Below are 26,355 nucleotides of genomic sequence, written 5' to 3' on the forward strand. Positions count from 1 at the left end.
CAATGCACTGCTCAAGCTGCTGTAAATGCGATAAAGTCCACATCGCATTACAATGATTCCAATAATTCCATATCAAATTTATCATAGAGTATCCTCATAATGTCCATTCAATGTATCTATTTCTGTGCTTCGGGACTTTTCTCCTCGGCTAGAGCCGCCAAAGTCTCCAACGCCTCCTCCTCTCTCCCAATCGGAACAAATAGATGGTCATGATAGAACCCGCTGACAGGATTCACGCCCATGCCTTTCTCAGCCAACTTTGTCGCGATAACAGCCATGAAGCCAACAGCCTCCAAGCTCGAATGCACGTTGAGCGTGATCATTCTCGACGGAAAAGAATATTCCATCCCTTGCTTAACAGCATTCTCCAGCGTAGTGATGATAGTAATGCCTTCGGATTCCCGAAACATCAGCTGAATGTCAGACAGTGGTGGTAACGGCGCGGATTCGGACTGAGTGACGAAAACAAATGTCACCGGGTGTAGGGTAGTTGTAAGGGTGGAGAGGAGTGTGGAAAGAGACGTTTCGCCTCCGTCGCTAGTAGGGTTTGCCATTTTGAACGGTACAAGCTAACAATTGATCTTTGATATAGAATTGATTCAGGACGCTCCCGATAAACTCCGCTGATAAATATTCCAGCGCTGGCTTAGTGACTAAGCCATGTCATCAACAGGGCGCGCTAAAGACATAAAAACTGGACCGCGGGAGAGGAACTAGAAAATAGATGGCTGAGAAAACTCTTAAAACTTAGTTCAATTCTTCTTTGAGCTTTCACATCTCCACCTTCTAAACCGATTGTCGGTCACAGGATGGAAATGTTTGAGAGCCGTCGACGCAACTCTTTTGGACAGGATCTAAGATATGCCCCGGGCAGGAATTCTTTAAGCGGCTCTTGAATCCAATGCTGTAGCATGGCAACCGCTAACCTCGTGTTTAATTTGGTGTCGCTTTCCTGTAACCCCTGTGCTCGGATGGAGACTATGGATCCGTAGACCTTGCCTTGGATGCGAGCAAGCACACAAGGAAGCTGTGGCTCATCATGACTTGCAGTCGCAATGTCTTGACAATTGGTAATTGGCTTGTTTTTTTTGAAACTCGTTAGCAAGGGCTATTTGCCGCGTTGGGGGCTACCGAGGGTGGAGGAAGCGTGCTACTTTGTCACTGGCAAATTGACTGACAATGTGAAGCCATGAAACAACTGCAACGCGCTATCGGGCGCCAGTTTCTGGCAAAGAATGGTCACTTGTTCTTCACAATAAGCCAAGCAATCTCCTTCTGAAACATAAAATACTTCGCAGCGAAAACACACTTATGGCTAAGTTATCACGACTGCTACATAATAAACCAACGATTTGCCGCACACCTTCGCTTCGGGTCTCATATACATTCATCATTCCCAAGTTTTTCCGTCACTGATGTTCATTTTGATGAATCCGAGGGCCGTGTATTTTCTGGATGTTCTCGCTGCGAGATGAAAACGTCATCGGGCGGGCAGGTCGTCGACTCTACCCTTTCCTCGTGGGTCGTTCTTCTTATGATTCCCTTGGTCTCGACGCACTAGTCCAAGTCGATGAACTGTGTGGAGCGTGTCAGGATGCTCTGCGCCTAATATCTTTGTTTGCAGTGCCAGTGTCTGTTGGTACAACTCCTCGGCCTTTGTGAAGCTCTCTTGCTTGTACAATGCTTCTGCCAGGCAACTCATTGTGATGAGTGCATTAGGATTTTCTGCATCCAAAGCCTTCACTTGCAGCGCTAGTATCTGCCGGTATCCCTGCTGAGCTTCATCATAACTGCCTTGAAGGAGAAGTATATTCGAAATGCCTCGCATTGTATCGAGTGTATGGGGATGTTCCGCGCCCAATACTTTTGTTCGTAGTGCGAGTGTCTGTCGATATAACCGCTCTGCTTCCCCATAGCTGCCTTGTGTGAAACGTGAATTTGCAAGATTCTGCATTGCATTGAGTGTCTCTGGATGGTCTGCGCCCAATGCCTTCGTCTGTAGTACCAGTGTCTGCTGAGATAACTGCTCCGCCTCCTCGTAGCTGCCTTGTTTTTGAAGTACAGATGCGAGGCCTATCATTGTATCGATTGTGCGATGATGCTCTATACCCAACACTTTCATGCTTAGTGCCAGTGTCTGTCGATATAACCGCTCTGATTCCCCATAGCTACCTTGGTTGAGACGTGTATTTGCAATATTGTGCATTGCAATGAGTGTTTCTGGATGTTCTGTACCCAATGCCTTCGTCCGTAGTACCAATATCTCCTGGTACAACTTCCCAGCCTCCTGATAGCTGCCTCGATGGTCAAGTACATCTGCAATGCCTTCCATGATATTCAGCGTCACAGGATCATCCTTGCCAAACACCGTCGCCTGTAGTGCTAATGCCTGCTGGTATAGCTGCTCGGCCCCTCCATAATCGCCTTGTCTGCAAAGCACATGTGCAAGACTCGCCATGGTGCTGAGTGTGAAATTATTTACCTCTAATGGTTCACCCAGTAGTAGCATGAATGTCAGTCGGAATAGCTGCTCAGCCGTTTTGTAGTTTCCGAGCAAATAATTGCTGCAGGCCACATTGTGACGAAGTCTTCTCTTTCCGTCATCATTTGGTGAAACACTTCCCGACTCTAAAACTCTCAATGCATGGGGAAGATATCGCATCCATTCGTCTTTGTTGTCATGCTTGGGGTAGGGAAAGACATTCTCAAGCCGGCGCATCACCTTCGTAGCCCATTCTGTATGCTCTCCTTTTTGCTTCAGCCAATTCAACATCGACAGTCGAACCAACCGGTGAATATCGTAGGCATCCTGCCCCTCCCGCTGAGTGACAAATGCGTATGCCTTCAGAGTGCCGATCGCTTCCACTGTCTCTGTTCTACGTGCTGATAGCGGTAATAAAGACAGTGGAATGTCCTTCTCGACCAGGAAGCACATGAATCTCAGGTAATCTCCCGCCAGAGGGTGGTGGCGTACAATGTGCTGGAACGAAATCAACCAAGTGGTGGCAACTGGGTTTTGTCTGTCCTCATGGGGACGTAGATCCTCAAAACACCTGCTAAGCAGATCGATCGTATCCTCGTCACTGGCCTGACAAAGGCTTAAATACTCCGTAGTTGATATCCGATTTCTCGCCATGTATGCAGATGCCTGCCTTATCGCGAGTGGCAGATGCGTAAGAAATTCAAGCAGCTTTGTTGTGCTCTCGGTGTCGCCCAGCTGATCTTCTTTGAGGTGAGTCTTCAAAAGTGCCAGAGATTCGTCTTGGTTCATTTCTCCGACGGCAATGACATCCATATGTGAGACACCAAGCTTCATTACAACATCATGATTCCGAGTCGTGAATAGAATAGAGCCATGAGGGCCAGATGGAAGATAGTCAGCTAGATTTGTATGGCCAAAGAGAAGATCTGAATCATCGGCGTTGTCGACAACCAAGAGCCAGCTGCCTACGTCTTCGTGGTTCAGTGCGGCCTTGACAAGTGTCTTGACATCTGCTTCGTCGTTGTCGATCCCGGAAACCAGGAGTTTTCGGCCGATGTTGCGATAGGCATTCTCAAAGGTGGCAAGATCCATAGTTGGTACCCAAAAGACAGAGCAGTCCTGGTACTTTTGCCTGAACTGGAACGCGGCCTCTAGAGCCATCTGCGTCTTGCCGATGCCCCCCAAGCCCTCGAGCACAGCTTTCTGACAGTTGCTTGTATTACGCCCTGGGGATATTTTGGCAAGCAGTTGTGAAATTTCTTTGCCGCGTCCGACAAAGTAGTCGTTGTGACTAAGTGGAACAACCCAGTGGTTTTTGCGTACAGACACCACGACTTGTGGGAGTTAGCGAGAGTAGTAAACTCAAGTCAAATTCATTGGACACTACATACTATGAGATGCGAGCTGTTCCGTAGTGCTGAGAAAGCTAGGGAGAGAAGTCCCCTTAGCCATTCGCCATTGTAGCGTCCGAGGCTCCTGGGAACTTCCGATGTTGCCCGAAGTAGGCTGAGGAAGTCGAATCAGTGCGGTTGAGGCTTCTGTGTTGTCAATCTTAGACGCCAGCAAAGCCTTAACCACCTTGTTGAGTTGCTCTGAAACTACTTGCTGGTTGATGTATTCGGTTGTAAACGTACGGACCTTGGACAATTCCTTCCACTCTTCGAGTCCAATGCCTTGGAGGCCACGATCAACGCTGAAGCGGAAATACGTGTCCTGAACGTCTCGAAACCGTCCGTGGATCTTCTCTGCTGTTGTGTCTGACTCAGTTACCATTTTCTTGAGTGCTTTGATCAGCTTGAGCGGGCTCGACTTTGGCGACTCGGGAAATGTGATGACATTGGCGACGCCGGTTCCGATGCTAACGACGCAGGCGACCTTCCGTCCGGGAAAGACACGTCTCGCCTCCTCGAGCAGCTGCTCAACAGGATTATTATATCCGAGGCCGCCGTCCACGAATGTCTCTTGTTCGCCCTCGTCGCCGATGTTGATAGGTTCGAAATACGAAGGTGCCGCGGAAGTCGCGCGACAGGCTTCCCAGATCTTGCAGTTGAACGAGGCATTCTCGCGCACTCTATATGTCCTGAACAGTCTGGGTCCTGCTCGGGCTCTGACATCATGTTGCGGCACGGCGCAGACGAATCTAGGGTTGGAGATGTTAGTTGGTCGCTCAAGCATTCCGCTACGAGAACATACACTTTGCAGGTGCCGTCTTTCTCTAGCATTTTCTCCTCGGCCCGACCGTCCCCCAGAAGTCGCTTGACCACTTCTTCAAGCTTCTGGCCATCAAAGGTATCTTTCTTTAGGTATCTCGGAAGGGAGAACACCTCCTCCGCAAGACGGACGTATTCTTTCCTAGCCTGCGGTACCGATCGACGCAAACGTCCTAGCAATAGCGCAATCAAACTGTGGAGGCCCTAGGTTAGCTTCCTCCTAGGTAGATGAGCGATCGTGATGGCGATCGTACCCTCCTGTAGATGTGCCGCCGATAAGATCAAAAAAGTCCGCCGGCAGAAGATCATCGTCTTCATCGAGATCATATTTGATCCGATTCATAATCTCCTCAAGGACCAAGAGTTCCGAGAGCCCGCGGATCCCCCCGCCGTCTATATTATTATGAGTGACACGGTCGCGTCTAGCTAGCGATGTGTACTGACCAAGGGCGAGCAAACAGAGCGGTCTGTCGTCCGCCATGCTAGCATGTATTGTGCAATTGCAGTATGAAGGACGTTGTCGCTCTTGTGGGCCACTGCTACGCGCTCCGTATCAAAGGGTTGATTCGATTTTTCTGAGAGAGAGGCCTGAATTGTTGACGGGGAAAAATGGCGCAGGCCGCCTTGATACCAGCTCAGCCTGAGCAAGCGTCAGCACAACCCTTACATCGCACAGCCTACCGCCAGCCAAGCCATGCATAAGACAATAGGCCAAGATTTGTCGGTACGGCTTGAGCGCTCAACAGTTGGGGGCCAGGCACACACCGCGTAGTCACAAGAGCCGACCATCTGCAAGCCTCAAAGTTGTGATTTCAGGCGTCCAGTAAGACGTCTTAGTTCGGTGGCTGTGCTTATGGGCGCTGGATTGGGCGCTACTTATTCTCTCACAGCCTCGTCTTCTCAGCCCCGGGTGGCGGGCTGCATGGATTGAGTATTTGGTCAACATTGTACTATGCTGATCGAAGGAAGGTCTCGCTACTGTAGTCAGCTCTTTGAATTAATATGTAAACTACAAGAACCTTCGTTTGTTGAAAGGGGATGTGCAGTGACACGTTGAGAACGGCTGAAGTGAGGGGGACCGAGACAAGCGGCAAGCCATCCTGCATCTCCCCCCTGCGAATCACACCGTGACGCTGCTGAACCAACAAGTGGGCCAAGTAACGCCCACAGTCGAATAAGAATTAGTGCGGATTCCATGTCCATGTAAGGTCTGAGCATTCAGCAAGCAAGCTTGAGTCTCTAGATGAATTGACTGCTCCATTTTGTGTCACCAAGCTACTCCACCTCTGTGTAACCCCAGCAAAGGCCCTTTGGGTTCAATGACGTTCGCCAGTGAGGCTAATGAGCTTAGTTGCCTTCGATGACCGATGGAGGCTGGCTGGGCGAGTGTTAAAAATGCACACCATTCGCCTTTCGGCCAAAACGAGCGCCTCCAAGCACAAGCATTGCCACACAGATAAGCGAACGCACTTTCAATTTTCATATTACTCTGTCTCGACTGCGATTTGAATCTAAAAGAATGCACATAAGCTCATTTGCCGGGTTCATTTTCGTGGTCCTTGGGCAGGTTTGTTGGCTGCCATCTCTGTTGACATCCAGATGCACTACCAAATGCTACCTCCAGAGCCAACACACTTGTGATTGTCGGAGCACCGCAGGAAATGAACCAGCCCAATGAGATATGCGACTCTGGTCTTGACGAGACCGAGTCGGAGGAGATTCAGGTATGGTTCCAGAGCCAATGCCCACCGAACGGAGCATGTGTTCCTGATGCCAAAAGCACTGGGCTGATGAAGAGATACCACAGTGGTCTCGACTGAATCTAGCATCCAAAATCTTGGGCCGACCTAAACTTTAGAGTCGATCTCTTGGTTGCCTCATTGGTTGGGGCTGGAATGTTTCAGACGGAGTTGGTCTGATTTAAATCCACAAAAGCCACATTGGGCCTCGAACGTATTGCAAGCTGCCTATTTAGCCACGCATCCCCTCTACCTTGAATTTTGATTCCGTAATTTCATTTCGTCGATTTTGCGGTGACTTTATCCGACCCCGGAGACGAGCCATCTCCGGCAATCTTCGACGGCAGCGTCGCATCATCGAATCGCCCAGATAAGAAGCTCTTGAGCAGCATGAGCTTCCATGGCACCGGGCCGCTGCCAATATTGGTACGATCATGTCCAGTACCTATTTCTTTCCCAGCTAATTTGAGGCGGCTGGTTATAGATTGGTGGATGGACTCTGACAGGGATCGCTGCAGGCGTCATCATCGCTCGTCTGTATCTACGCATCAAGATCCAGAGTCGACGCCTACTGCTCAGTGATATCTTCATGGTTGCGGCTTGGTTCTGTGGGTGTGCATGCAATAGTATCTCTATCGTTTTGATGAGGCTTGGTGCGCTTGATCCCAGCGTGGGAACGGATCTGAAGGGGTTCACTGGTAACCCTGACAACATTTCCAAGATTTTGAAGGTAAGTGCATATTGCAAGCAATTCATCCTGATGGGCAATTTTTGTGGCAAATAGCTGATGCGATCTTGTCAAGGTGTTTTGGCTAGGACTCATCCCTGTTCATTTGACCTATTACCTTTGCAAGGGAGCTCTGCTTTTGTTGTACTTGCAAATATTTCCGCACTTTATGCGGAAGCGAAGGATACTCTTGTGGGCTACGATTGTCTACAACTTTCTTGCCTTTGTGGCAAGTAACCTCGTTGTGTATTGCATCTGCCATCCGATCCAAACATTTTGGTAAGTGCTAATAAACCCAGTTTACTTCAGGTTAAAGGCTCACATGACCGGATAGGGATGGAATTCCTAGTACATCATGCTCATCCAAGGGTGTCATCATTTTCATGGTCACTTGGTCCCTCAATACGACTGGGGAAATTTCAGGTACGTGAATGCTATTTTTCACATGTAAATTAGTTAACATCCACCATAGTGTTTCTTTTACCCTGGCTCATTTTACCTGGGCTGAATATTCGGAGATCCCTCAAGATTGGGGTGTACGGCACTTTCTTTCTCGGTGTCGTTACCATCGTATTCGGAATTCTGCGATTTGTCTCGATCCTAAACGCTCACCAAGGAACTAGCGTTCCATTGAGCACGCCAGGTATGTGACCTCGGTCGTTAGACTTTAAACTCCAATGTTACAATGAGCTGACGAACAATGTAGTTCTATGGAATACTCTGGAATGCAACCTTGGATTAGTTATTGCGTGTATGCCATCACTTAGGCCATACTTCAATTCTAATGATAGTTCCAAGGGGAAACCAATTACCCCAGAGAAACCGTTGGCCTTACTCACAACAGATAACCGCTGGACGGCTGACTCTATGGCCATGACCAGCGTATCGAGCAACCGTCCTGATCAAAATATTTGGGATGAGGACAGGACAGACAACAACAGTAAGGTGGATCTAATGCAGGTGAGGCCAATCGAAGATGTTGTATGAAATGTGTATACAGTTTAGAGACAGGCTAAGACAGGCATCATGCAAGTAATTAATTAATAGAGATATTTTGATAAATATTTTAGACGCATGTAAATTATTTATCTCAAACTTTCAAGTTCTTTTCTAATACTCTAATATGGGGAGATCCGCACACCCACTAATCTCAAACCGCCTCATTCCGCCATTTCTTAAACTGTCGCGCAGGCAACCTAAGATGGAACATCTGATCAATCTCCATGAGAGTCCTCCCTTTCATCTCCGGAAGGAAAACCCAGCAAATTCCAACTGCCATTGAACACAAGCCAAGGTATACAAAACCGGTCTTGGCCCCAAGGTTTCCAGCATCCGGGTTAAAGACGTATGGAAGAACGAAGCTCATGAGCACAGAGGAGGCTTGCTGGGCCACGCCTCCAATTGCTTGCGTCTTTGCTCGCAGCCTTAACGAGCTTGTCTCGCCCATGATGGCATAGCCGGCGGGCCAGCATCCCATTCCGCAGATCACGATGATGGCGATCAGGCAGCCAGCCGTAAAGTAGGCGACGTCCGACCCCTTCCAGAATCCAGAGACGCCCATTGCTCCCCAAAGGACAGTTGCAGCTATTAAAGAGGTAATGGTTGTTACCCTTCGACCAGCCCGCGACATGATCCAAATACCAATCCCGTTAGCAATCATACCGGCCACGATACCACCGATGAGAATCATGAGACTGGTGCTTGACTCCATGCCGATTGTTTGCAAAAAGTAACTGGACTTTCCAAGAAGGTCCAAACCAAACATCGCTGGAAAGAGGTTCGCCATGATGACAATCCATGTTCTCCTCCGATGCGTGCCCTTGAAGCAGGCAATAAAACTGGCTTCTGCGACCAGAGCCTTTTCCTCTGCGATGCTCTCTCGAATCTTCTCCAACGCCCGAAAAGGATCAGCCTTAGGTGCGTAAAGTCTCTGAGCCGCCTTGATAGCCTTGTCCGTCTTGCCTTGTTCTTCCAGATACGCTGGGCTCTCGGGCATGAAGATGGACAAGGCAAATGGGGCCACGGCAAAGATGAATTGAGATCCAAAGGCGCCCAAGTAGCCGGAGCTTCCTTTTATGTCATTTACTAAGTAAATGACAATAGATCCAATGAGCTGCCCCGTCAGATTTCCGGTCGGGATTAGCGCCATGGTAGATCCACGCAGGGCGACTGGTGCCGTCTCTGATATGTATGTCATGGCTGTGACTTTGAGGATGCCGACTGAAAATCCTTGAACCACCTTGCCAACAAAAAACAAGACTCGTTTTGTTTCCATGTTGGGCGGTAAGTACGAGACGAAGATGACAACGGCACCGATTGCTGAGATGATGCTTCCAAGCAGGAGGCTCATCTTGCGGCCGACGCGATCTTGAAACCACCCGGCGAAAAGAGATCCTATCGCCATTCCCAGCGGCGTGGCGGCAAGCCACAGAGATAGCCACGGGCTCGGAATAATCAAGTCGCCTTTGTACCGCTCGCCATAATCCTCTTGGAAGGAGTCGACGGCGGTGATAGAGCCGACGACGACCAGGTCGTAACCCCATCCCACAACAACGATGGTGAGAGCGAGGCAATATCCTACAATCTTGGGGTATTGTCGGATAGCTTTGCCCAGGGGAATTTTCTCTCCCTCGTCGCCTAATATCGGTTCGTTGGTAGTCTCGCGGCGTAGAGGGTCGGAATCTACTATCCCTGCCATTGCGGAATAGGAAGTATTGATCGTTTCCAATTCAATGTAGTCGACGTTGGTCGTTGTACTGTGCTTTTTGAAGAGGCCCATGCTTGAATTGGTCTGAGTATATTGATCGGTAGTCGGATGAGGTCTGTTGAAACAGAAATAGCGAAATTTCTATAACTTGTGACTGTTGAGGCTTGGATCTGGTAGGTCAAGACCAATGGAGTGCGGACAGTGACGCTTGTATATAGTCCTCAACATCAATGCAAACGTTTTAATGGAGCTTCTGCCTGGCCTTACGGTATAAATGACTTGTGCGTCTATAGAGATGGAGATGGAAGAACAAACAATTTTTGCCGTAAATAGATCCTGTTGGAAGGGGAACCAATCATCGTGGAAGGCGATGTCCGGCTTGAGGTGCGTTAGTCGCCCCTGTCACTCATACGTCCGTACTGTGGCTGGTTCACGAAATACGGTTACAGATCTGCATCAAGGTGCCATTATTTTGAAACAGTCAGCAATGGAGAATTAAGCATATGCAGCCTAAGCCCCAAATCTCTCAGAACGGAAGGAGAATACTCAGCATCGAACTCCCGCCAGTGGCCAAACTGGCCAATGATGATGTAAAGCGTATTTCGGCTCAGGAAGCGAAACTCGCTCTTGGCGTCTGGCCGGCTGACGGGATGCCCAAGCCTCAATGCCTACGCAAAGCTCCACCAGTATTTCGTCAATAAACCAATGAACATGTGAAGCGAAGTTCGGCTTATGGAGCGAAATTCGCCTCTCACCCCATTTTGCCTGGTATGCTTGTGTCCAAGCCTCGAATACTTACGCAGAGGATGTAAACCATACGGCAGTTTACCAATATCTGGAGTAAGACTTTTCGTATTCCTTCATGACAAACATGTCTGTGCTTCTGCGAGCAAATAGATGATCCTTGATGACGGGAGCGGTTCGCTAAACAGGACCCGACCTTAATCTTGAATTCTCCATCGTCCGATGATGAATGTAGTAAAAGTCTCCTCCGAGCAAAAACGGCATCCTAAAAGATTTGTTAAGATCTGGGGTGGTTGGCGTTTGCTTTCTTCTACCTCTTTGGCTCGGAGTCTCCGCAAAAGTCCGGTCCAAACAGCCAAGGCCGCGTTTCGGCTGGAACGGCGAAATTCGGCCTTTAAACTGTAAATGGGGCGTCATTTCGCAACATGATGCCCTCCTCCTCATCCTCCCACAATAACTAGTGAATACTACATTGCGGCATTCGGTCAGTGTTTTCAGCGATCCCCGACGGGTTTGAGGTGTGCCAATGTCCATCTCCAACGTGTAGAGACGTTATAAACTCAGAGCGCACAAGTTAACAGAGAACAATCACCCAGTCACATTCAATATCCTCTTTTTCTCACATTTCACCATACTTGATTCACTAAGACTCTTTAAGCCATCAAGCGCGGATCACTTTGCACTATCATGTCCAATACTGCGGCAAACCAACAGATTATGACTTCAGAGTCAATCTGCCACATCGTGTCTCCTGTCGGCATGCTTGGCTACGGGTTCGACGAAGTCCTGACTGCACATGAGCTAGCAAGACTTGTGCCCACAGGCATCCCAACCGCCATCATCTTAGACTCGGGCTCGACCGACAGCGGCCCCGAAAAGCTGGCGCTTGGAACCACAACTTGTCCCAGGGCAGCATACGCTAAGGATCTGGCAAAGATGATGAAACTTATTCATACCTTTCGAGTCCCTTTAATATTCAGCTCGGCGGGTGGAGATGGCACGGATGAACATGTGAAGCTCATGGGTGAGATTATCGAAGAGATTGCAGCCGAGGAGGAGAACAAGTAAGACAGGAAACATACAACTGATTTTCAACTAACGGTGCGGCAGGGACTATTTTATCAAAGCAATATCCATATTCTCCAACATTAAGAAAGCGACCATTCTGAAAAGGCTTCATTCTGGCAGAGTCAGCGGCTGTGGGCCTTCTGTCCCTCCCTTGACGGAAGCTGATGTGGAGGCTTCCCCTCAAGTCGTTGCTCAAGTAGGCCCCGAACCGTTTATCGATGCTATGGACGCCCATCCCGACTTTAATATCATCATTGGCGGTCGAGCATATGACCCTGCCCCCTATGCAGCCTATGCTACATTCCAACTGAAGCGCCAGTATGAGAACATTAGCTCATCAGATATTCAAGAACGGTACGGAGGGTTCTTACACATGGGAAAGATCATGGAATGCGGCGGGCAATGCTCAACCCCCAAGTCTCCCGGAGCGGTTGCCACGGTCTACTTCAGTGGAGTATTTGATATCAGGCCCATGTCGCCGAGTTCTCGTTGTACGCCTTTCTCTGTGGCTGCTCATGCGCTGTATGAGAATGCGAGACCCGACATCCTACGCGGACCTGGTGGTGCCCTGCACCTAGAGAATACCAACTACGAGCAGTTGAAAGATGGGCGAACAGTCAGAGTTAGTGGATCTCGGTATCGGTCTTCTAAATCTGAAGGGCTGCCCTATCAATTCAAACTCGAAGCTGCTCGTGTGATAGGATATCGTTCCATGTTCATGGGGGGCGTCAAAGATCGTGAGACTACCGTTTGCGCATCGTCAAGTTCACTCACTGACATGTCAATACAGACATCTTGATCAGCCAGATGCACGACTTACTTCCACGAATAAAAGCCTATGTGAAAGAGCAGCATCCAAATTCCGGGGAATGGGAGATTGATTTCCACCAGTATGGAAAAGGTCAGAGCACGCCTGCAGGACCTGGAGAGATGTTCATCATTTGTGAGGTTCTCGCCGAGTCTCAAAGCCTGGCAACAAGCCTAGCTGCCAAAGCTAGAGTTGCCATGATTGTGAGGCTCTCCTAAAATATCAGTGTTCTCATGAGTCGTTGGCTGATATATCCTGTCTTTCTTAGCATGGGCCCTATCCGGGGATGAAAGCAACGGCAGGGAACTTCGGATTCGGCATCGGTGGCAAGATGGAGATTGAATTAGGGCCTTGCGCCAAATTCTCTGTGTACCATCTTATGGATCTTGAGCCTGGTGAGGAACGACTCAAACTCGGACAAAAAAGTCCTGGAACCGAGAAAAACGGACAGTTGCTCCATGCCAGTGTTTCCATCATCGGAAGAGGACAGCCTCGTGCTTATTCTAAAGAATTTGGAGCTAGAATTGCCCGCCTCCAGGATACACTCCAAAAGCCCATCGCTCGAGGGGCCACATATGTTGATGAGAGTGTAGTCAAAGTTGGCTCTGTCTCTTCACCAAAGACACTTTCAGATCTCGCACAAGTTCTCCGGTCTAAGAACGCCGGCCCATTCGACATCACCATCGACGTCATCTTCACCTCGGAAGCGGCCTACTCCTCTATGATCAAGTCGAATCTCCTCTCCCCCGAAAACGTGGCTCGAGCACTCGGAATTTCGGAGGATGATATTGTGTGGATGGGATTCTTTGAACCTGCTCTTGCGTTCAAGGTCACGATTCCAAGATTCCGCGCTGGCAAGAGAACATCAGCAGGCGGCTTCATGGAGAATGATGTCCATGGATCGCAGCAGCATGTTGGCCTCGCAACTCTCAAGTTGCCGGTGCCGGTGGTTCATTCACCGGCCATCCTCACTCTGAGCTAGTCATGGCAGAAAATTGTCTATGCAGTTGCGATATGTGGGATAGGTTCGATGGCGATCGCCAAGTACATGTTGTTCGGTCATAATTCCGTCTAAACTTAGCAAGGGTACAATCTCAATCAGTTTGGTTTTGGGCTGGAAATTATTTGCAAATATTTTGGATGCTGGAAGCATTAATGGAATTTGATCGAGAAGTTGATAGGTTTAACAAGATTTCAGACATCACATCATATCCGAGGACTACAGTCCACCTCATATATGACTGTTTCCCAGTCCACGTCCTCGTTGCTTTGCATCCAACTCGGTACAGTCATCATTAACACCATACAACCAGACCGATCACATCACACATCCAATCTCTACTCCTGAGGCGGATACATAGCGTCTAAGTTCAGAATATTCATAATCGGGTCATCCCAAAACTCCCTCAGGAACTCAGCGTCGGAGTTGGCTTGATCCATTGGGTAGATCAGGTCTGATTGCAACTGTTGCTCTTGCAGTTGGCTCTGGTAAGTCACTATGGGTTCTTCCGGGGTCCGGTTCTCTGGAAGCTCTGGGATCTGCGTCGACCGACCGCGAGCTTCATCAGCCATTCTTGTCGCGTGCAGAAGTAAAGAAACGCCCATCCGATGTGTAAACCGTAGCTTGGTAGGGTCGGAGCTCCCAGGTGGAAGACGTGCAAGAATCTCAAACATTCTTGATGTCCGGGCGTATTCGTCCATTGGGTCGATCGAACACAGCTTGAATACACCCTGTGCTAGGGAGATGTGAGACGCCGCTGATTCCTGCTCTTCGCGGGACGCATTGACGTCGAGGTGGAAGAATGTAATGAGAAAGATTGTCGCGAACGCAAGACCACGGTAGTAGGTCTTGGGTAACGATCTTTCTCTCTGTATTTTGGGTAAGCTGCGATCACCAAATCTTGTAGAACTGGGTGGGATAGTAGAGATGCGGATGATCCTCAACGCCGCGGCTAGTCCTGTTTGCAACATAATCTCGCGGGACGGGCTGTTCGGAGGCGATTTTATTATCAGAAGGGCATAGAAGTGAAGCTTCGTCACCAGAATGCTGAATTCAATTTTGAGGATTCCGGGTTCATTTTCTGGAAAGCCTGATTTGAGGACGTCGAGCTCGCTGTTGATGAGTCGTATCAGGGAGGAGCCTACAGTTTCGTTGTTTTGCAACAAGAGCCCAATGAACTTGGCCACGACTAGATGAATTCTAACCTGGGTGGTGATTTCGAATGGAAGCGTCTTTTGGGTCAAGAAATTATGGATTGCGGTGAAGTCGATGTCAGAGTCGATCGGCGGCTGAAGGCCCAAGTGAAGGCTGAGTCTGGAATAAGTTAGTACAGTGAACCTACACCTCGAATTTGGAATGGAACATACGATGTGCCCACGTAAAAACACCCAAGCCATGTGTTGATTCTTGCTCTGCTACTCCCCGGCAACACACCCACACTGCGAGGAGTTGGCAGAGGTTGCTCCCTGTCTAGGCCCATATACCGAGCAGCCTGGATTGCAATTCCGCAATATAGCCAACTCGGGTCTGCTACCTGGTGTCTAATAGGAAGAGGCCATGCGCAGAGGAAGAGCAGGGCTTGGATCTTGTGCAGAGGCAGCGGTGCTCCAAGAGCCCCTTCTCGTAGCAGTTTTAGGTAAGGCTGGTGGAGGCGGGAGAATAACTCTTGATGAGAACTGTCTGGTAGATGTGAGGAAACTATCACGACGATAGTCCAGAATAAAAAGGGTTGTGAATGATACATGTGACGGAGGGATATGGGCTCAAGAAGCGGCAGCTGGGGCCGGAACAGTTCCGCAAAGCTACCAAGAGTGAGCACGCGATGCACAATTTTATTGTGCCACAAACATACACTTTGAGAGCATCGATGGCCAAGTGGGATTCCACTAGCAAACCATTCAACACGACGGTTGTTTCGTCCAACTCGAAATTGTCTTCAGTTGATAAGCCTGAACTTGGTTCAGACGCGAGGCTCGTGCTACCGCCAGTCTCCGGGCTCAAGGTTGCATTTTCGCCTTCTCTTTGGCTACGCAACTCTTGGATCTCTCGACTCATGGCCTCTATCCGTCTAGAATCACAAGTCAGCGTGTGCTCTGTAAATCGAATGGGTGTCTTACTTCCGGGCAGGCGTTCTCTGGAAGGTCGCGTCCACATTGCAGAATAGTTGTCTTGACTGGCATCTTGAGCAAGGATTTGGAAAGTTGACTTTGGAATCGCAGCGGAGCTAATACAATGATAGTTAGTGATGTACTCGGTGGACGAAGTAGCCTTCGGGTGTACCTTTGCCTGTTTGCATTCGGTGCATGTTCGTACAGACCGCGTATGTGAGCTGGAGGTTCTGTTTTCCCCCGAGGCCATCCTCTGTAAATGTCTTGACTTTGACTGAGACCTAGTGGTGGGTTCGTCGACGTTGATTGGTGTTCTGATCGAGGCGGAGTGGCATCGGTTTGTTGACAATGACTTCATGAGTCCCGCATTCCTTTGCCTAATTTGACTCACTTGCTACCAAGCGGATCCGGAAATACTTTCTTACGGCGATGCCACCTGAGCGTGGCTGAGCTGACGGCGTCGTGCCAGCACCGCAGACACGTTACTATCGCTACCCTAGACTGGAAGGTGAGCAAACTAGGGTTTTTCTGCCTTGTCATGTTAGTAGTTAATTGGAAATGACCTTTTATGCTAGACAGCTCATCTAGAAGTTCCATATTTTGTAAATCAAGCCAATAATCCAATCTCATTCAAACCAACCAGACGCAAAATACTGTCGCACAGTCTCGATTATTGTTGGGATTCCGAGTCCACTATGGCTTTTAGACAAATGCAAGTCAATTTCCCTTTTTTGCCATAGTGCGGATCTAGTGACTTGTCATCGTGAGTTATGGCCGAATCATGTTTGTCGTAACGCCATGAATTGCGCGCTTGACATAATCACGGCGCACCTACCTGCAGGATTGCGCATTTAGGACTGACAAATGTCTCGCTATTGACAACAATTGTAGTCTCGTGTGCTCTGAATGTGGTTAGCCTCCCCTGGTGGGTAACGCACTATGTCCCGTGTCTCAGTTGTGACGCACTTCGGCGGTGTGGATGGCTTCCGTGACCTTTGAAAGGCCGTTTAATTATGGGGTTGCGGTGGCAGAAGCAAGTATTCGGATGGTGGGAGGTCCTATAAGAAAGCGGAGGTTGAGAAGATGGATCTTGCTGATTGAGTCTGCGGTATTTCGTCGTCCTGCAACACTCTCATCATCAACTGCGATACCTCGGCAGACGGTCGGTCAGCCATGTCCAAAACCACCAAAGGCGCGATGGCTTCCCCGAGCTTGGAGGAGGCTGCCCCTTTACTGCTTGAAGCGGGAGACGAGTCCTGTGGAATTCTCAACGGGGATTCACAAGACACCATCAACTTCAATCCCAATGGCGACCCAGATAATCCGCTTGAGTGGCCAGCGCCATTTAAAAGGGGAATAGTGGCCCTGTTAGCCTTTACAGGTTTTACAGTGTACGTGCAATGATCCCAAGCCTACTCAGGCAAAGACAAGAATTCTCGTTGGAACTGACCTCATGATGAAGCACATTTAATTGCATATCTGTAGTCCCAGTGGCGAGCCACATCGTCAATGAACTCGATGGTGGCAACGGGACCAAGTCCGCCGCCGTCCTCCTTGTAACGATCTGGGAGCTGGGCGAGGCGGCAGGTCCTCTCCTCATCGCGCCGCTGTCCGAGATATTCGGCCGCTACCCCCTGATCAACGCCTGCAACGTTCTCTTCATCGCAACGACCGTGATGGCAGCTCTTTCACAGAGCACGACGATGCTGATCACCACGCGCGCGGTGACGGGCATGGCGGTGGCATCGAACGTGTTGAACCCAGCTATTATTGGGGATATCTTTGTATCCGACCAGAGAGGTGCAGTCATGAGCCTAGTCATGTTCGCATCCCTCGTCGGCGGTACAATAGGACCTGCTGTCAGCGGTATGGTCGCGCAGAGTCTGGGCTGGCGCGCCGTCATCTGGATGGGCGTTGGCCTGGCCGGCATTTGTCAGTTGGTTTTCTTCACCTGTTTCCGGGAGACATACAAAGTTGCCATTCTCCGAAAGAGAGTGGCAAGGCTGCAAAAGGAAACTGGAAAAAGCTCCATCACCAGCGACTTTGGGAAAGAGAACCGTCTCGACAAAGACTTCGACGGTCTGCGGACCTCCATCATGCGGCCTGTGGTGGTGCTCTTTGACTCTGGCGTGCTAGCTGCCTTATCGTTGTTCGGCGCTGTCATATATTCCTATCTATATATCGTGTCTGTAACGCTCCCAGATATCTTGGAGGATATATATGGTTTTACCCCGGCTGAAACAGGCTGGACATTCCTCGCAAATGGTACGTTGGGATAATCCCATTCTCTGCAATTGTCAACAAGCTGGTTAACATGGTGTCTCCAAGGTCTTGGCTCTTCGATTAGCGGCGTGATTTGCAACCTATATTTGGACAAGATCTATATCAAGCTCCGCGCCGCCAACAACGGGATCGGCCTGCCAGAACATCGCTTGCCCATAGCCATTATTGGAGCTTTAATGCTTCCCCCGGCTTTGGCGCTGTACGGTTGGTCTGCTGAGTACAAACTGCCTCTAATGTTTGTTCTTCTGTCTGTCGTCTGGATCCGTCTGTCCTTGATGCTAGCCTACGTGCCCCTGATAGCGTATGTGGTAGACGCTTGTGGGCTCTACTCGGCATCCGCTCTGACCGGTATCATTGTCATCCGGTGCTTGGCCAGCTCGTTTTTACCTCTTACCACGACACTGCTTGCTGAACATCTCGGTTACGGCTGGGGGCTTACGATACTTGGCGCTATCAGTCTAGGCTTTGCATTGATCCCGGTACTAATGTTGAAGCATGGTTCTCAGTGGAGGCAATCTTCTCAGTACACCAAAACAATATAGTGCGACAATAGAGCTAATGCAAATAATTGCCTTGAACTTGCCATCGTTCCTATATCCCTTCTAGACTACTGCAAGTTCGGTATTTGACCAAATGTCACTTTTATTTATTTGTCAAGATCCTTCGGCTCATACTCACCTCACTGTCCCAGAGATCTGGCAGCTATTGACTATAGGTACCTACAACATGGGTAGCCTAAAGATGTGATGGTTGGTCAATGTTCCAAGCTAGGTGTCAGAGGTTCACAATATCAACAAAATACATGCTCGTCTCAATTTTGTAATAGAAAAAGATATTTACAACATCAATCACAACGACCCCTGAGCCCAAAAGACACCACGGCCATTCGTACCCACGTAGACCTGTCCTGCATGGTTTCCGCTTCCCTCCAGCCTGTTGGAATCGATGGCACCGAACCCGATGTCACCTTGGATGTCAACCCAAGTCTTGCCAAGATCACCACTTCCATACAGCTTGCGTCCGGCAGAACCATCGCCAAAAGCATACAAGTTCCAAGTGGTCCCCTCGCCACGACCGAGGGCGATCTGATAAGTGTCAGTCAGCGCAGCCGAAACCTTCGTGAAGGAGCCGCCAAAGTCGACGCTGTGGAAGATGCCAACGTCAGTTGACACCCAGACGTCTCCCGCCTTGGTTGGATGGACTGCGATGTCGCGAATCTTTGTTGCTGAGCCGATGGCCTCCCCCTTGCTGAAGCTAGATGCTGCATTGCTGGAAACGTAGAAAGTTGAGCCTGATGCGGCGTAGAAGTACGCGCCATCTTGTTTATCGCTGGCGATGACTGATCCTGAAGGGAGGCTCGACACGGCAGAAAAGGTGCTCTGATTCAGGGATCGCGAGACGCCTTCGTTGGCCGAAGACCAGAGAATAGTGACTGCATCTGCTGATATGGCCACGGAACCACCAGACTGCGAGTTGGAAGCACCGCTATGAACCTTCCAGGATGAACCTCCGTCGCTAGAGATGGCAACCTGTGGCACTCCTTGAGTGTTGCCCACTCTCACAATCCTGTCGACTTCGTTGCCCGCGTAATCGACGCTTACCGACCCGGTAAACATGGGACTATCCCATGCCGAGGGAGGGGATTTGCTGAGAGAGCTCTTTGTCGAAAAGGTGAAGCCGCTGTCGTCGTGAACGCCTGCGAGGAGCTCGCTGCCTCCGGGAGCCGATTTGATTTCCAGCACTGCAAACTCCTCGATACCCTCGGCAAGCGATTCAATCGTAACGTTATGAGCCGTGTCCCATTGCGTGAGGTCGTGCCCTCCATACACGGTCAAGCCGGTGCCGTAAAGCCAATGGTCACTGTCGAAAGGATCGATCTCTAAAGCCTCAATCATCCAGCCCAAGCGCTTGGTGTCGATGGAGATGAAGTTCTTGTAAATCCACGGCGCCTTGGGCGTGGAGATGCCGTAGTAGTACTCCAGCTGAGAGTCCGCGTTGTAGCCCCAGAGAGTCGACCATGTTTCGCCCGAGTCGGTGGACCGGAAGATCTGGGCATCTGGATACCACGAGTTTAGTGATGCAACAACGAGCGTGCCTGGCACTTGGAGGTCAACTGCCAGTCCGCCGAAGCCAAAGTAGCGATCGCCAGGTGGTGTGATGTTCTTCCACGTCGCGGCCGCAATGTCGTAGCGGTAGATGGCACCGGCGCTGCCATCGTAAGGGCCTGTGCCGTCGCTGTAGGAAATGTAGAGAGCTTTCTCGTCGGGCTGCAGCTTGGCCTTGTGGGGGAAGAACTGCCCAGGCTGGCCAGGAATAGGGTCCCAAGTCTTGCCTGCGTCACTGGACATGTAGACCGACGCGGTTTCATTATCAGCAGTGCCGACAAATATCCTGGACGTCGCTCCGTCAAGGGCAGGCGAGGTTTTGTCCATGGTCACAAAGGTCAGGCCCTGGAGATCGCTTGAGTATCCAGAAGTGTCGCTAGGATTCACAGCAAAGCTGCCGACGTTGGTAAAGGATGTGACCTTGGTGAAGCTGGTGCCGCCGTTGGTGCTCCTCCAAAGCCCGTTGCCACTGCGGGCGCCGAAGTAGACAATGTCTGAGTTTTGGGGATCAACAGCAAGGCGCTCTCCCATTCCTCTACCTGGCATGTTGCCGCCGACCTTGAAAGGAAGTTCTGTAAAGGTCCATGTAGCGCCCTTGTCGCTGCTTATGCCAATTGAGCCGTTGTTAGGGTCCCTGTTCTTGCATTAGTGAATCTCTGGACTGTGACATCGCCGCCGATAATCTACTTGCCAGTCATTGGTGTACATGCCCACGGCCGTGTAGACCTTGTCGGGGTCTGAGGGATCCAAAGCCAAGGCATCAATTCCCCAGCGGTTCCTAAGCAGCAGCTCAGGAGTTAGCTTCCTTCATTTCTCATCAGAGAGCACAATAGTTCAATCAGGACATACCAGCCAGAGTCAGTCGCCGTGACGTCTGTCACAGCTGTCCATGAGTCGTCATCCCCATTCAAACGGTAAAGCCCTCCAATGTCAGTCCGGGCGTACGCGACACCTTTGGCCTTTGGGTGGAATTCGATGCCAGCAACGAAACCGCCGCCGCCACCGATGCGAGCATTTTGCCACTCGAATGCGGCCTGCGCGAGGCCTGCCGAAGCAAGAATGAGAGACAACAACTTCATGCTTACGGCTCAGCGAAAAAGATGGTAAATGACTGAAATGAATGATGGCCAGACTTTGCTTTCCTTGTAAGGGCGATGACAGCATATAACTACATGTCTTTGATCTGCCGAAATACTACGCCAGAATAATTCTCCAGCCGTCGGACATTGAAATTCTGCGCCAATCACGGCAGGGTATCAGGTAAAGATCGACGTTTCCTTCTCTTGCCGAGAGTGAGAACAGGCTAAGAAGCTGCTATGCCATATTTAGTCAGGGGCGTGAATGCGGAGAGCCAATGCTTTGCTCGCTTATCCCAAGAACGTTTTACTTTTTAGGCTAAAGTCTTGTATAAAGTATATGAACGTTGGACAATTCACCCAGTGAAAGGGAGACCGGTACCTAATTTAACCTTATTTAAATAGGGCACATGGAGACCGAGGTTTTCCACCCCCCGGGAGTCTTCTCGGCATTCCTGCGAACGTACGTATCTCATCATGAGTAGCCTCGGAAAATGAAAAGGTTTCTGAATGGCTTGCCGCGACTAGCATGGTACAGACCGAGGCATATAGTACACAGAGGATACTAACAACGCGTGATTCAATGCACGAGGCGATTTTGTAATAAAAAAAAGACAAGGAACGGAGGAGTAAAATAATTTTGAAAAGGAAACGTGTTTAACCCCCGGGGTTGCACATCTAGGCAACCATGAAGAGTATCGAGAGCTTCAGGCCCTAGCTGTCTTGCTGAAAATATAGTCGGTTACATTCTTCGTCTGAGTGACAATGAGGGCAAAACGCTCCGCTGCAACTGAAACATGGAGCTGGTTTTCGTTGCTATGGGAACAATTTACTACAAGCTCGCTTCTATGGTGCCTGATTTATATTTATATCACATGTTGAAGAATAGAAAAATATACTAGATAAATTTAGTTCAAACTGCTTTAGTCAAGAAATGCAAAACACCACCAATCTAGCTAATGGATGACTGACTTTCTCTAACAAGTTCATTTAGTAAACTTAGAAATCACATAGTCTATCTTGCTAACATGTCTGTATAGTATCTGCGAGCGAATAGATCGTACAGTAATCATATGGATACATTCTTCGAACAATATAGCTCGTCATTTGTCCTTTGCCGATAACCTTGCACAGTCCTTATCCTGTCAAAATCTACACAAGATGTGACATATGACGTCAACTGTAGCCTGTTTCGTGCAGATGCTGACAGAAAATGCTACAGTGGATAAGATCACCTCACGTGCCTTGATTAAGCCGCAGGGTTCTTGATAAAGTCCCTCACTGATAGTAAAATCTAAGACGTCAATTGCTTCTTTTTTCATTTTTAAGGTGCGTCGTGGTTGATTATAGAACCAGGACGTATCTCATCAGTAGCGCCAGGCTCCCATTATTCCTTCCCACGTTCCTACTATAGCCTCTGAAGACAGCACGTCATGTCAGGCTATAAAGATCTCGAATCCCTTATAACGCCCTCCCTCCTGACTCTCATCGCCGAAGCTCAGGTCCCATGGTCTAAGACTGAGCGACTTGATTTTGCCGAGGTCGCTGCAAATATGCCTAACAAGCGCTTTCGAGAGGCTTGCAAGGCCAGTACTGCCCGCGACGCTCTCCTTGCCCTTAGCAAGCTGAGCCCCGACGCAACTATCCCGCCCAGTCTCGACCTCATGTCTTTCCTTCCACCCCCTGGATCACCAGACTTCCCGCAGCAATGCTACGGACTGCAGTGCATGCTGGACCAGGCATCACGTGTGCTATTTGACGGCATCGGTGGGCGATGGCAATCTGCATATTTTGGCCCGTTGGCACGTCAACTTGCGGGACAATGGTATGCCCTGCCAGAAGCCCTGCGGCCCGATAAGTGGGAGCGATGGCGCGACGAAGCGGGTGTCAGCTTTGATTATTGGATCGTGATGCAGACTTTATGGTCGGCGCCCTTTCTGCATGCAGAGGATCTGGATAGCCAGAGGATCGGAGTCATCCTAGCAGAAGAGACGCGAAAAACTATACAGACTTACTCGGGAGAACGTGATCCGTATCACAAGGAACGAGAGGCAATATTAGGAAACGACAAGATTTTCCTGCAAGAGGTGTTCAAAGGCCCAATCGACCAGTTCGGGCCTCGTATAACATTGAGCGAATGGGCATATTGGTGGTGCATGATCAAGGACGCTCACTGGCCTATCATCCGCCGATTTGGGCGGTATCCATACCGTAACGCGATTCTAGGCAGGGATAGTACCGAGGAAGAGAAGGAGTGGCTCGAAGCTACGGGACACGTTGCTGAGGCACCACCAGACATAGCGGCCAGGATACGAGAAGACATTGAGAAGGGGAGTTGGACGTTACTTGGGGAGGAGTAATGGATCAAGCATATGTTTCTGTACCTTTCTATTGGGGAATTCTAAAGAAAACACTGTCCTTTTCACGCTGCACCTCAAAGTTGGCGGCTTTGAAAACCAGCTTTGAGAAGTACGCCCATGTGTGATACTTTCTATTAGCAACTAAAGCCGTTTTTGAGTTTACCACCAGAGCAATCCGAATTATTTGCAAATCCACTGAGTGCCTCTGAAACAAGTGGACTACTCTAATCATCTCCGAGGAGAAAGAAATCAGGGCAAGGCACTCTATGATGTAGAAAAAACGATTGGAGAATAGGGTCGAAGACATTGTTCTCTGGCCTCGGCTCGCTGGTCTTGGATTAATCAGTCTTCTTGCATATGCGACGCTGATTCTTCCTCTTCTTCCCCAATCTCAACGACATCCACATCTCGATCCGCTTCGCCATCTTGAGAGCTATCTGCTTGGCTACTCTTTTTCTCGCATCCCTTGACGAGTCTATGCCTCTGCAACAGGAGTTAGTATGCAGCCTAGAACGAAACGATGATTATATAGAATCGAATTTCTTCCTTTGGCTTGGTCCAAGTAAGGAATAGATTAAATGGGCTCCTACCTTCAAGGCGTCCTTTCGTGAGAAACCCTTGCCGCAGAAGGAGCAAGGGAATGACTTGGTAGCCCAGTGAATTCGCTTATGTCGTTTCAAGTCGTGATTTCGGACAAAGGACAGCACGCACTGATCGCACTTGAAAGGTCGCTCTTCCTGAGCGGCAAAGATTACCACGCCGGGAATCCTCGCTATCGGAACTCCGGGCTGGCGAATATTTGACACGGCGGACTCGTCCATGGTCGGCAGGGACTGGTAAGGAAGATTTGGTCTATATGGAGCTGGGGGGGCCATGGCCAGTCCTCTCAGAATGGGGCCAGCGTTTAAAGGCGAGCGCTGGGTTGGCGAGTACTGAGGTTCATAAGAAGGAAACCTGGAATGCTGAGGCTTGGAGGGGGGTGTATAGTTGCTGGAGTTGCTGCGAGCTCGCGTGTGGGTATACGAGCCAACGTAAGGTGAGTACTGTTTTCGCAAGGGCTGAGGAGGGAAGGAGGGTAATTTTAATTGCTCCTCACGCTCCTCGCCCTGCTCAGACCCAAACGGACGAGAGCTAGCTGGAATATCAGCAGACTGAAACTCGCTGTCCTTTTCTTGCCGTGCCTCTGACACGCTCTTGTCTGAGTCTCGTATTCTAGGCAGAGAAACCAGAGCTATAGATTCAAGATGGCCTGAAATGTGATCTCTGATCCTGCTGTAAGCTTCCTCATAGGGGGGAGCCATACAGGGGGCATCGGAAGCAGGGAATAAACAAAACGGGCATTCGGATATGGACTTGAACTCGGAATCTGCCGCAAGGTACGCAAAGACGTTTGGCGCGGGTTTGGCACCCTTCTCGACCATTAACCGTAGCTGGTTGGCGGAAAGGGGCCCGGTGTGGTCGTGTAGTAGATGAGCTTTGAGTGCACCAGCGCTGAGAAATTGTAACCTCTCGTGCCCCCTTATCTGGCATGTCCATACTTTGGCATGCGTCCATGCCATGTGATAAACCCACTCGTCTTGCGTACAGTATTGGCTCAGCGGCGAATCGCAATCTCGAAATAAGCAAACGTAGGGCTGTAAATCTAGCAGCACATGGCGGCTATATCGAATGAGACGCCGAAATCCTGATCTGCGGTGTGTTGCTGACTTACTTCCAGTTTGTCTTGTCTGCGCTAAACATTTCTTCACCTAGCGGCTGGGTACAGTACGGACATGCGAATTCCGTAACTCCTGGTTCACATCTGCTTGTTAGTGCTACATCCAGACATTGCGGGCTGCTTGAGTCGACAGCTTTTCCCTTACCTTTCGATGCTAACGAAGGAGGATGTTCGGGCACACTTCTCGTGTGAATACCTCGTTGAGTCTCTAATGGAGATGTCGAGGCTAGAACCCTTGAATCGAATGCGTCCTTCACTCCATGTTGACATTTTTGGTGACGGCTGCCGTGATAAAGTAGCCTCTTCCTCCGGTTGAGTACTGCCAGAATTAACCGGTCCTTGAGAAATGGTGAAAATCGTAACCGAGCAAATTTCTTTTCCAATAACCTCTGGATATGTAAACGCAAGTCAGACAGCTCGTCATCCACTTCGGTGGAATTCCTTTCGAGCCATTTAGCCATGCTTTGATCTTCTGTGTGGATATTTGATCTTTCAGCCAGGGTTGTGATTTTGTAGAGATTTGTAATTGTCTCTTCGATAATTCTGATCCAGAGAGGTTGTGGTGGGGTATTACGGTCCTTCTCTTCTCCTCGTGAGCTCTCATCCTCACTCTCAGATGATGAGTCTGATGAAATAGTGTCGGCATCGTCCTTCCCTGGTACACTCCGCATGGAGGGGGAGCTGTCCCCAGTCGGAACTGACTCTAGCTTTTCTGAAAGTCGTTTCAAAAGCTTCAGAAGAACGTCTCCGATGACAGAATCACCATCAAGGCGATAATTCACGGATGAAAAACCCGCGCTCAAGGCCTCGACTTTTGCGGCCCAAGTCTTGAACCGAGAAAATTGGTTCATAAAGACGATCCGGTTTGCTTTTGAAAATTTGATTGTTTCATTGTCTGTTGCTTGTTGCTCTTTTGGGGCTGAAATGAGGCTCGAAAATGCCCTCATACAGTAGCGGGCTGCGTCATTCACGTCGGAGCCAGTTGCTATTCCTGAAAATAATTCGCGTTGCGCAGATTGACTACTCAACTGTGGAGCGGCTGGAGTGAAGTCGGGAAGTTCATTGACGGAGGAATTTGCAGATCCAGAACTCGTTTCGGCCTGTGCAGTCGATGGTAAGCTGATCGGTTCTGGACGGGATATGCGGAAGTCCGGATATCGCTCAAAGGAGTCACTTGCTGCGTCGCCCACTCTGCGGGATATATCCCATTCAGTGGCCATT

General features: G+C 49.7%; 10 protein-coding genes across 10 annotated transcripts; 4 read left to right on the forward strand and 6 right to left on the reverse strand.

The window, feature by feature from the left end:
• Positions 1-75: 75 nt before the first annotated feature.
• On the reverse strand, positions 76-582 carry BGZ61DRAFT_462444 (integron gene cassette protein). Its single transcript, XM_046247292.1, has one exon. It carries the CDS (start codon positions 552-554, stop codon positions 117-119), a length of 438 nt encoding a protein of 145 aa, XP_046097114.1. The 5' UTR covers positions 555-582; the 3' UTR covers positions 76-116.
• A 755-nt stretch (positions 583-1,337) lies between these two features.
• Positions 1,338-5,553, reverse strand: BGZ61DRAFT_401785 (uncharacterized protein). Its single transcript, XM_046243069.1, has 6 exons — positions 5,458-5,553; positions 5,137-5,332; positions 4,947-5,085; positions 4,676-4,885; positions 3,874-4,622; positions 1,338-3,816 (listed from the first exon to the last, which is right to left on the reverse strand). Exons 2-6 carry the CDS (start codon positions 5,171-5,173, stop codon positions 1,481-1,483), a joined length of 3,471 nt encoding a protein of 1,156 aa, XP_046097115.1. The 5' UTR covers positions 5,174-5,332; positions 5,458-5,553; the 3' UTR covers positions 1,338-1,480.
• Positions 5,554-6,821: 1,268 nt separating this feature from the next.
• Positions 6,822-8,203, forward strand: BGZ61DRAFT_593220 (uncharacterized protein; the record flags this gene model as incomplete). The annotated part of the gene is made up of 6 exons (XM_046256781.1): positions 6,822-6,857; positions 6,916-7,161; positions 7,235-7,437; positions 7,493-7,581; positions 7,631-7,801; positions 7,865-8,203. 6 exons carry the CDS (start codon positions 6,822-6,824, stop codon positions 8,143-8,145), a joined length of 1,026 nt encoding a protein of 341 aa, XP_046097116.1. The 3' UTR covers positions 8,146-8,203.
• A 105-nt stretch (positions 8,204-8,308) lies between these two features.
• BGZ61DRAFT_499003 (general substrate transporter) lies at positions 8,309-9,937 on the reverse strand (the record flags this gene model as incomplete). The annotated part of the gene is made up of 2 exons (XM_046251348.1): positions 8,309-9,795; positions 9,916-9,937. 2 exons carry the CDS (start codon positions 9,935-9,937, stop codon positions 8,309-8,311), a joined length of 1,509 nt encoding a protein of 502 aa, XP_046097117.1.
• Positions 9,938-11,326: 1,389 nt separating this feature from the next.
• On the forward strand, positions 11,327-13,467 carry BGZ61DRAFT_367168 (uncharacterized protein; the record flags this gene model as incomplete). Its single annotated transcript, XM_046241756.1, has 4 exons — positions 11,327-11,673; positions 11,720-12,414; positions 12,468-12,688; positions 12,754-13,467. 4 exons carry the CDS (start codon positions 11,327-11,329, stop codon positions 13,465-13,467), a joined length of 1,977 nt encoding a protein of 658 aa, XP_046097118.1.
• A 356-nt stretch (positions 13,468-13,823) lies between these two features.
• BGZ61DRAFT_499005 (uncharacterized protein) lies at positions 13,824-15,540 on the reverse strand (the record flags this gene model as incomplete). Its single annotated transcript, XM_046251349.1, has 3 exons — positions 13,824-14,799; positions 14,853-15,287; positions 15,338-15,540. The coding sequence occupies 3 exons, from the start codon at positions 15,538-15,540 to the stop codon at positions 13,824-13,826; spliced, it is 1,614 nt and encodes a 537-aa protein (XP_046097119.1).
• Positions 15,541-16,790: 1,250 nt separating this feature from the next.
• Positions 16,791-18,429, forward strand: BGZ61DRAFT_431573 (major facilitator superfamily domain-containing protein; the record flags this gene model as incomplete). The annotated part of the gene is made up of 3 exons (XM_046243853.1): positions 16,791-16,984; positions 17,056-17,858; positions 17,922-18,429. The coding sequence occupies 3 exons, from the start codon at positions 16,791-16,793 to the stop codon at positions 18,416-18,418; spliced, it is 1,494 nt and encodes a 497-aa protein (XP_046097120.1). The 3' UTR covers positions 18,419-18,429.
• Positions 18,430-18,724: 295 nt separating this feature from the next.
• Positions 18,725-21,060, reverse strand: BGZ61DRAFT_367211 (uncharacterized protein; the record flags this gene model as incomplete). The annotated part of the gene is made up of 3 exons (XM_046241759.1): positions 18,725-20,620; positions 20,669-20,759; positions 20,831-21,060. 3 exons carry the CDS (start codon positions 21,058-21,060, stop codon positions 18,725-18,727), a joined length of 2,217 nt encoding a protein of 738 aa, XP_046097121.1.
• Positions 21,061-22,490: 1,430 nt separating this feature from the next.
• Positions 22,491-23,417, forward strand: BGZ61DRAFT_484685 (uncharacterized protein; the record flags this gene model as incomplete). The annotated part of the gene is made up of 1 exon (XM_046249641.1): positions 22,491-23,417. The coding sequence occupies one exon, from the start codon at positions 22,491-22,493 to the stop codon at positions 23,415-23,417; it is 927 nt and encodes a 308-aa protein (XP_046097122.1).
• Positions 23,418-23,759: 342 nt separating this feature from the next.
• Positions 23,760-26,354, reverse strand: BGZ61DRAFT_538937 (uncharacterized protein; the record flags this gene model as incomplete). Its single annotated transcript, XM_046254711.1, has 4 exons — positions 23,760-23,900; positions 24,008-25,076; positions 25,129-25,207; positions 25,280-26,354. 4 exons carry the CDS (start codon positions 26,352-26,354, stop codon positions 23,760-23,762), a joined length of 2,364 nt encoding a protein of 787 aa, XP_046097123.1.
• Between the last annotated feature and the right edge of the window lies 1 nt (position 26,355).

This window comes from Ilyonectria robusta (genome assembly GCF_021365365.1).
Source record: "Ilyonectria robusta strain PMI_751 chromosome Unknown BGZ61scaffold_31, whole genome shotgun sequence".
Taxonomy (NCBI): Eukaryota; Fungi; Ascomycota; class Sordariomycetes; order Hypocreales; family Nectriaceae; genus Ilyonectria; species Ilyonectria robusta.

Coding starts and splice junctions, on each gene's coding strand:
- BGZ61DRAFT_462444 (XM_046247292.1), bottom strand. CDS start 554: ATGGCAAACCCTACTAGCGACGGAGGCGAAACGTCTCTTTCCACACTC.
- BGZ61DRAFT_401785 (XM_046243069.1), bottom strand. CDS start 5,173: ATGGCGGACGACAGACCGCTCTGTTTGCTCGCCCTTG. Junction 5,086..5,136: donor GCTCTGTTTGCTCGCCCTTG/GTCAGTACACAT, acceptor ATAATAATATAG/ACGGCGGGGGGATCCGCGGG. Junction 3,817..3,873: donor GGAACAGCTCGCATCTCATA/GTATGTAGTGTC, acceptor AACTCCCACAAG/TCGTGGTGTCTGTACGCAAA.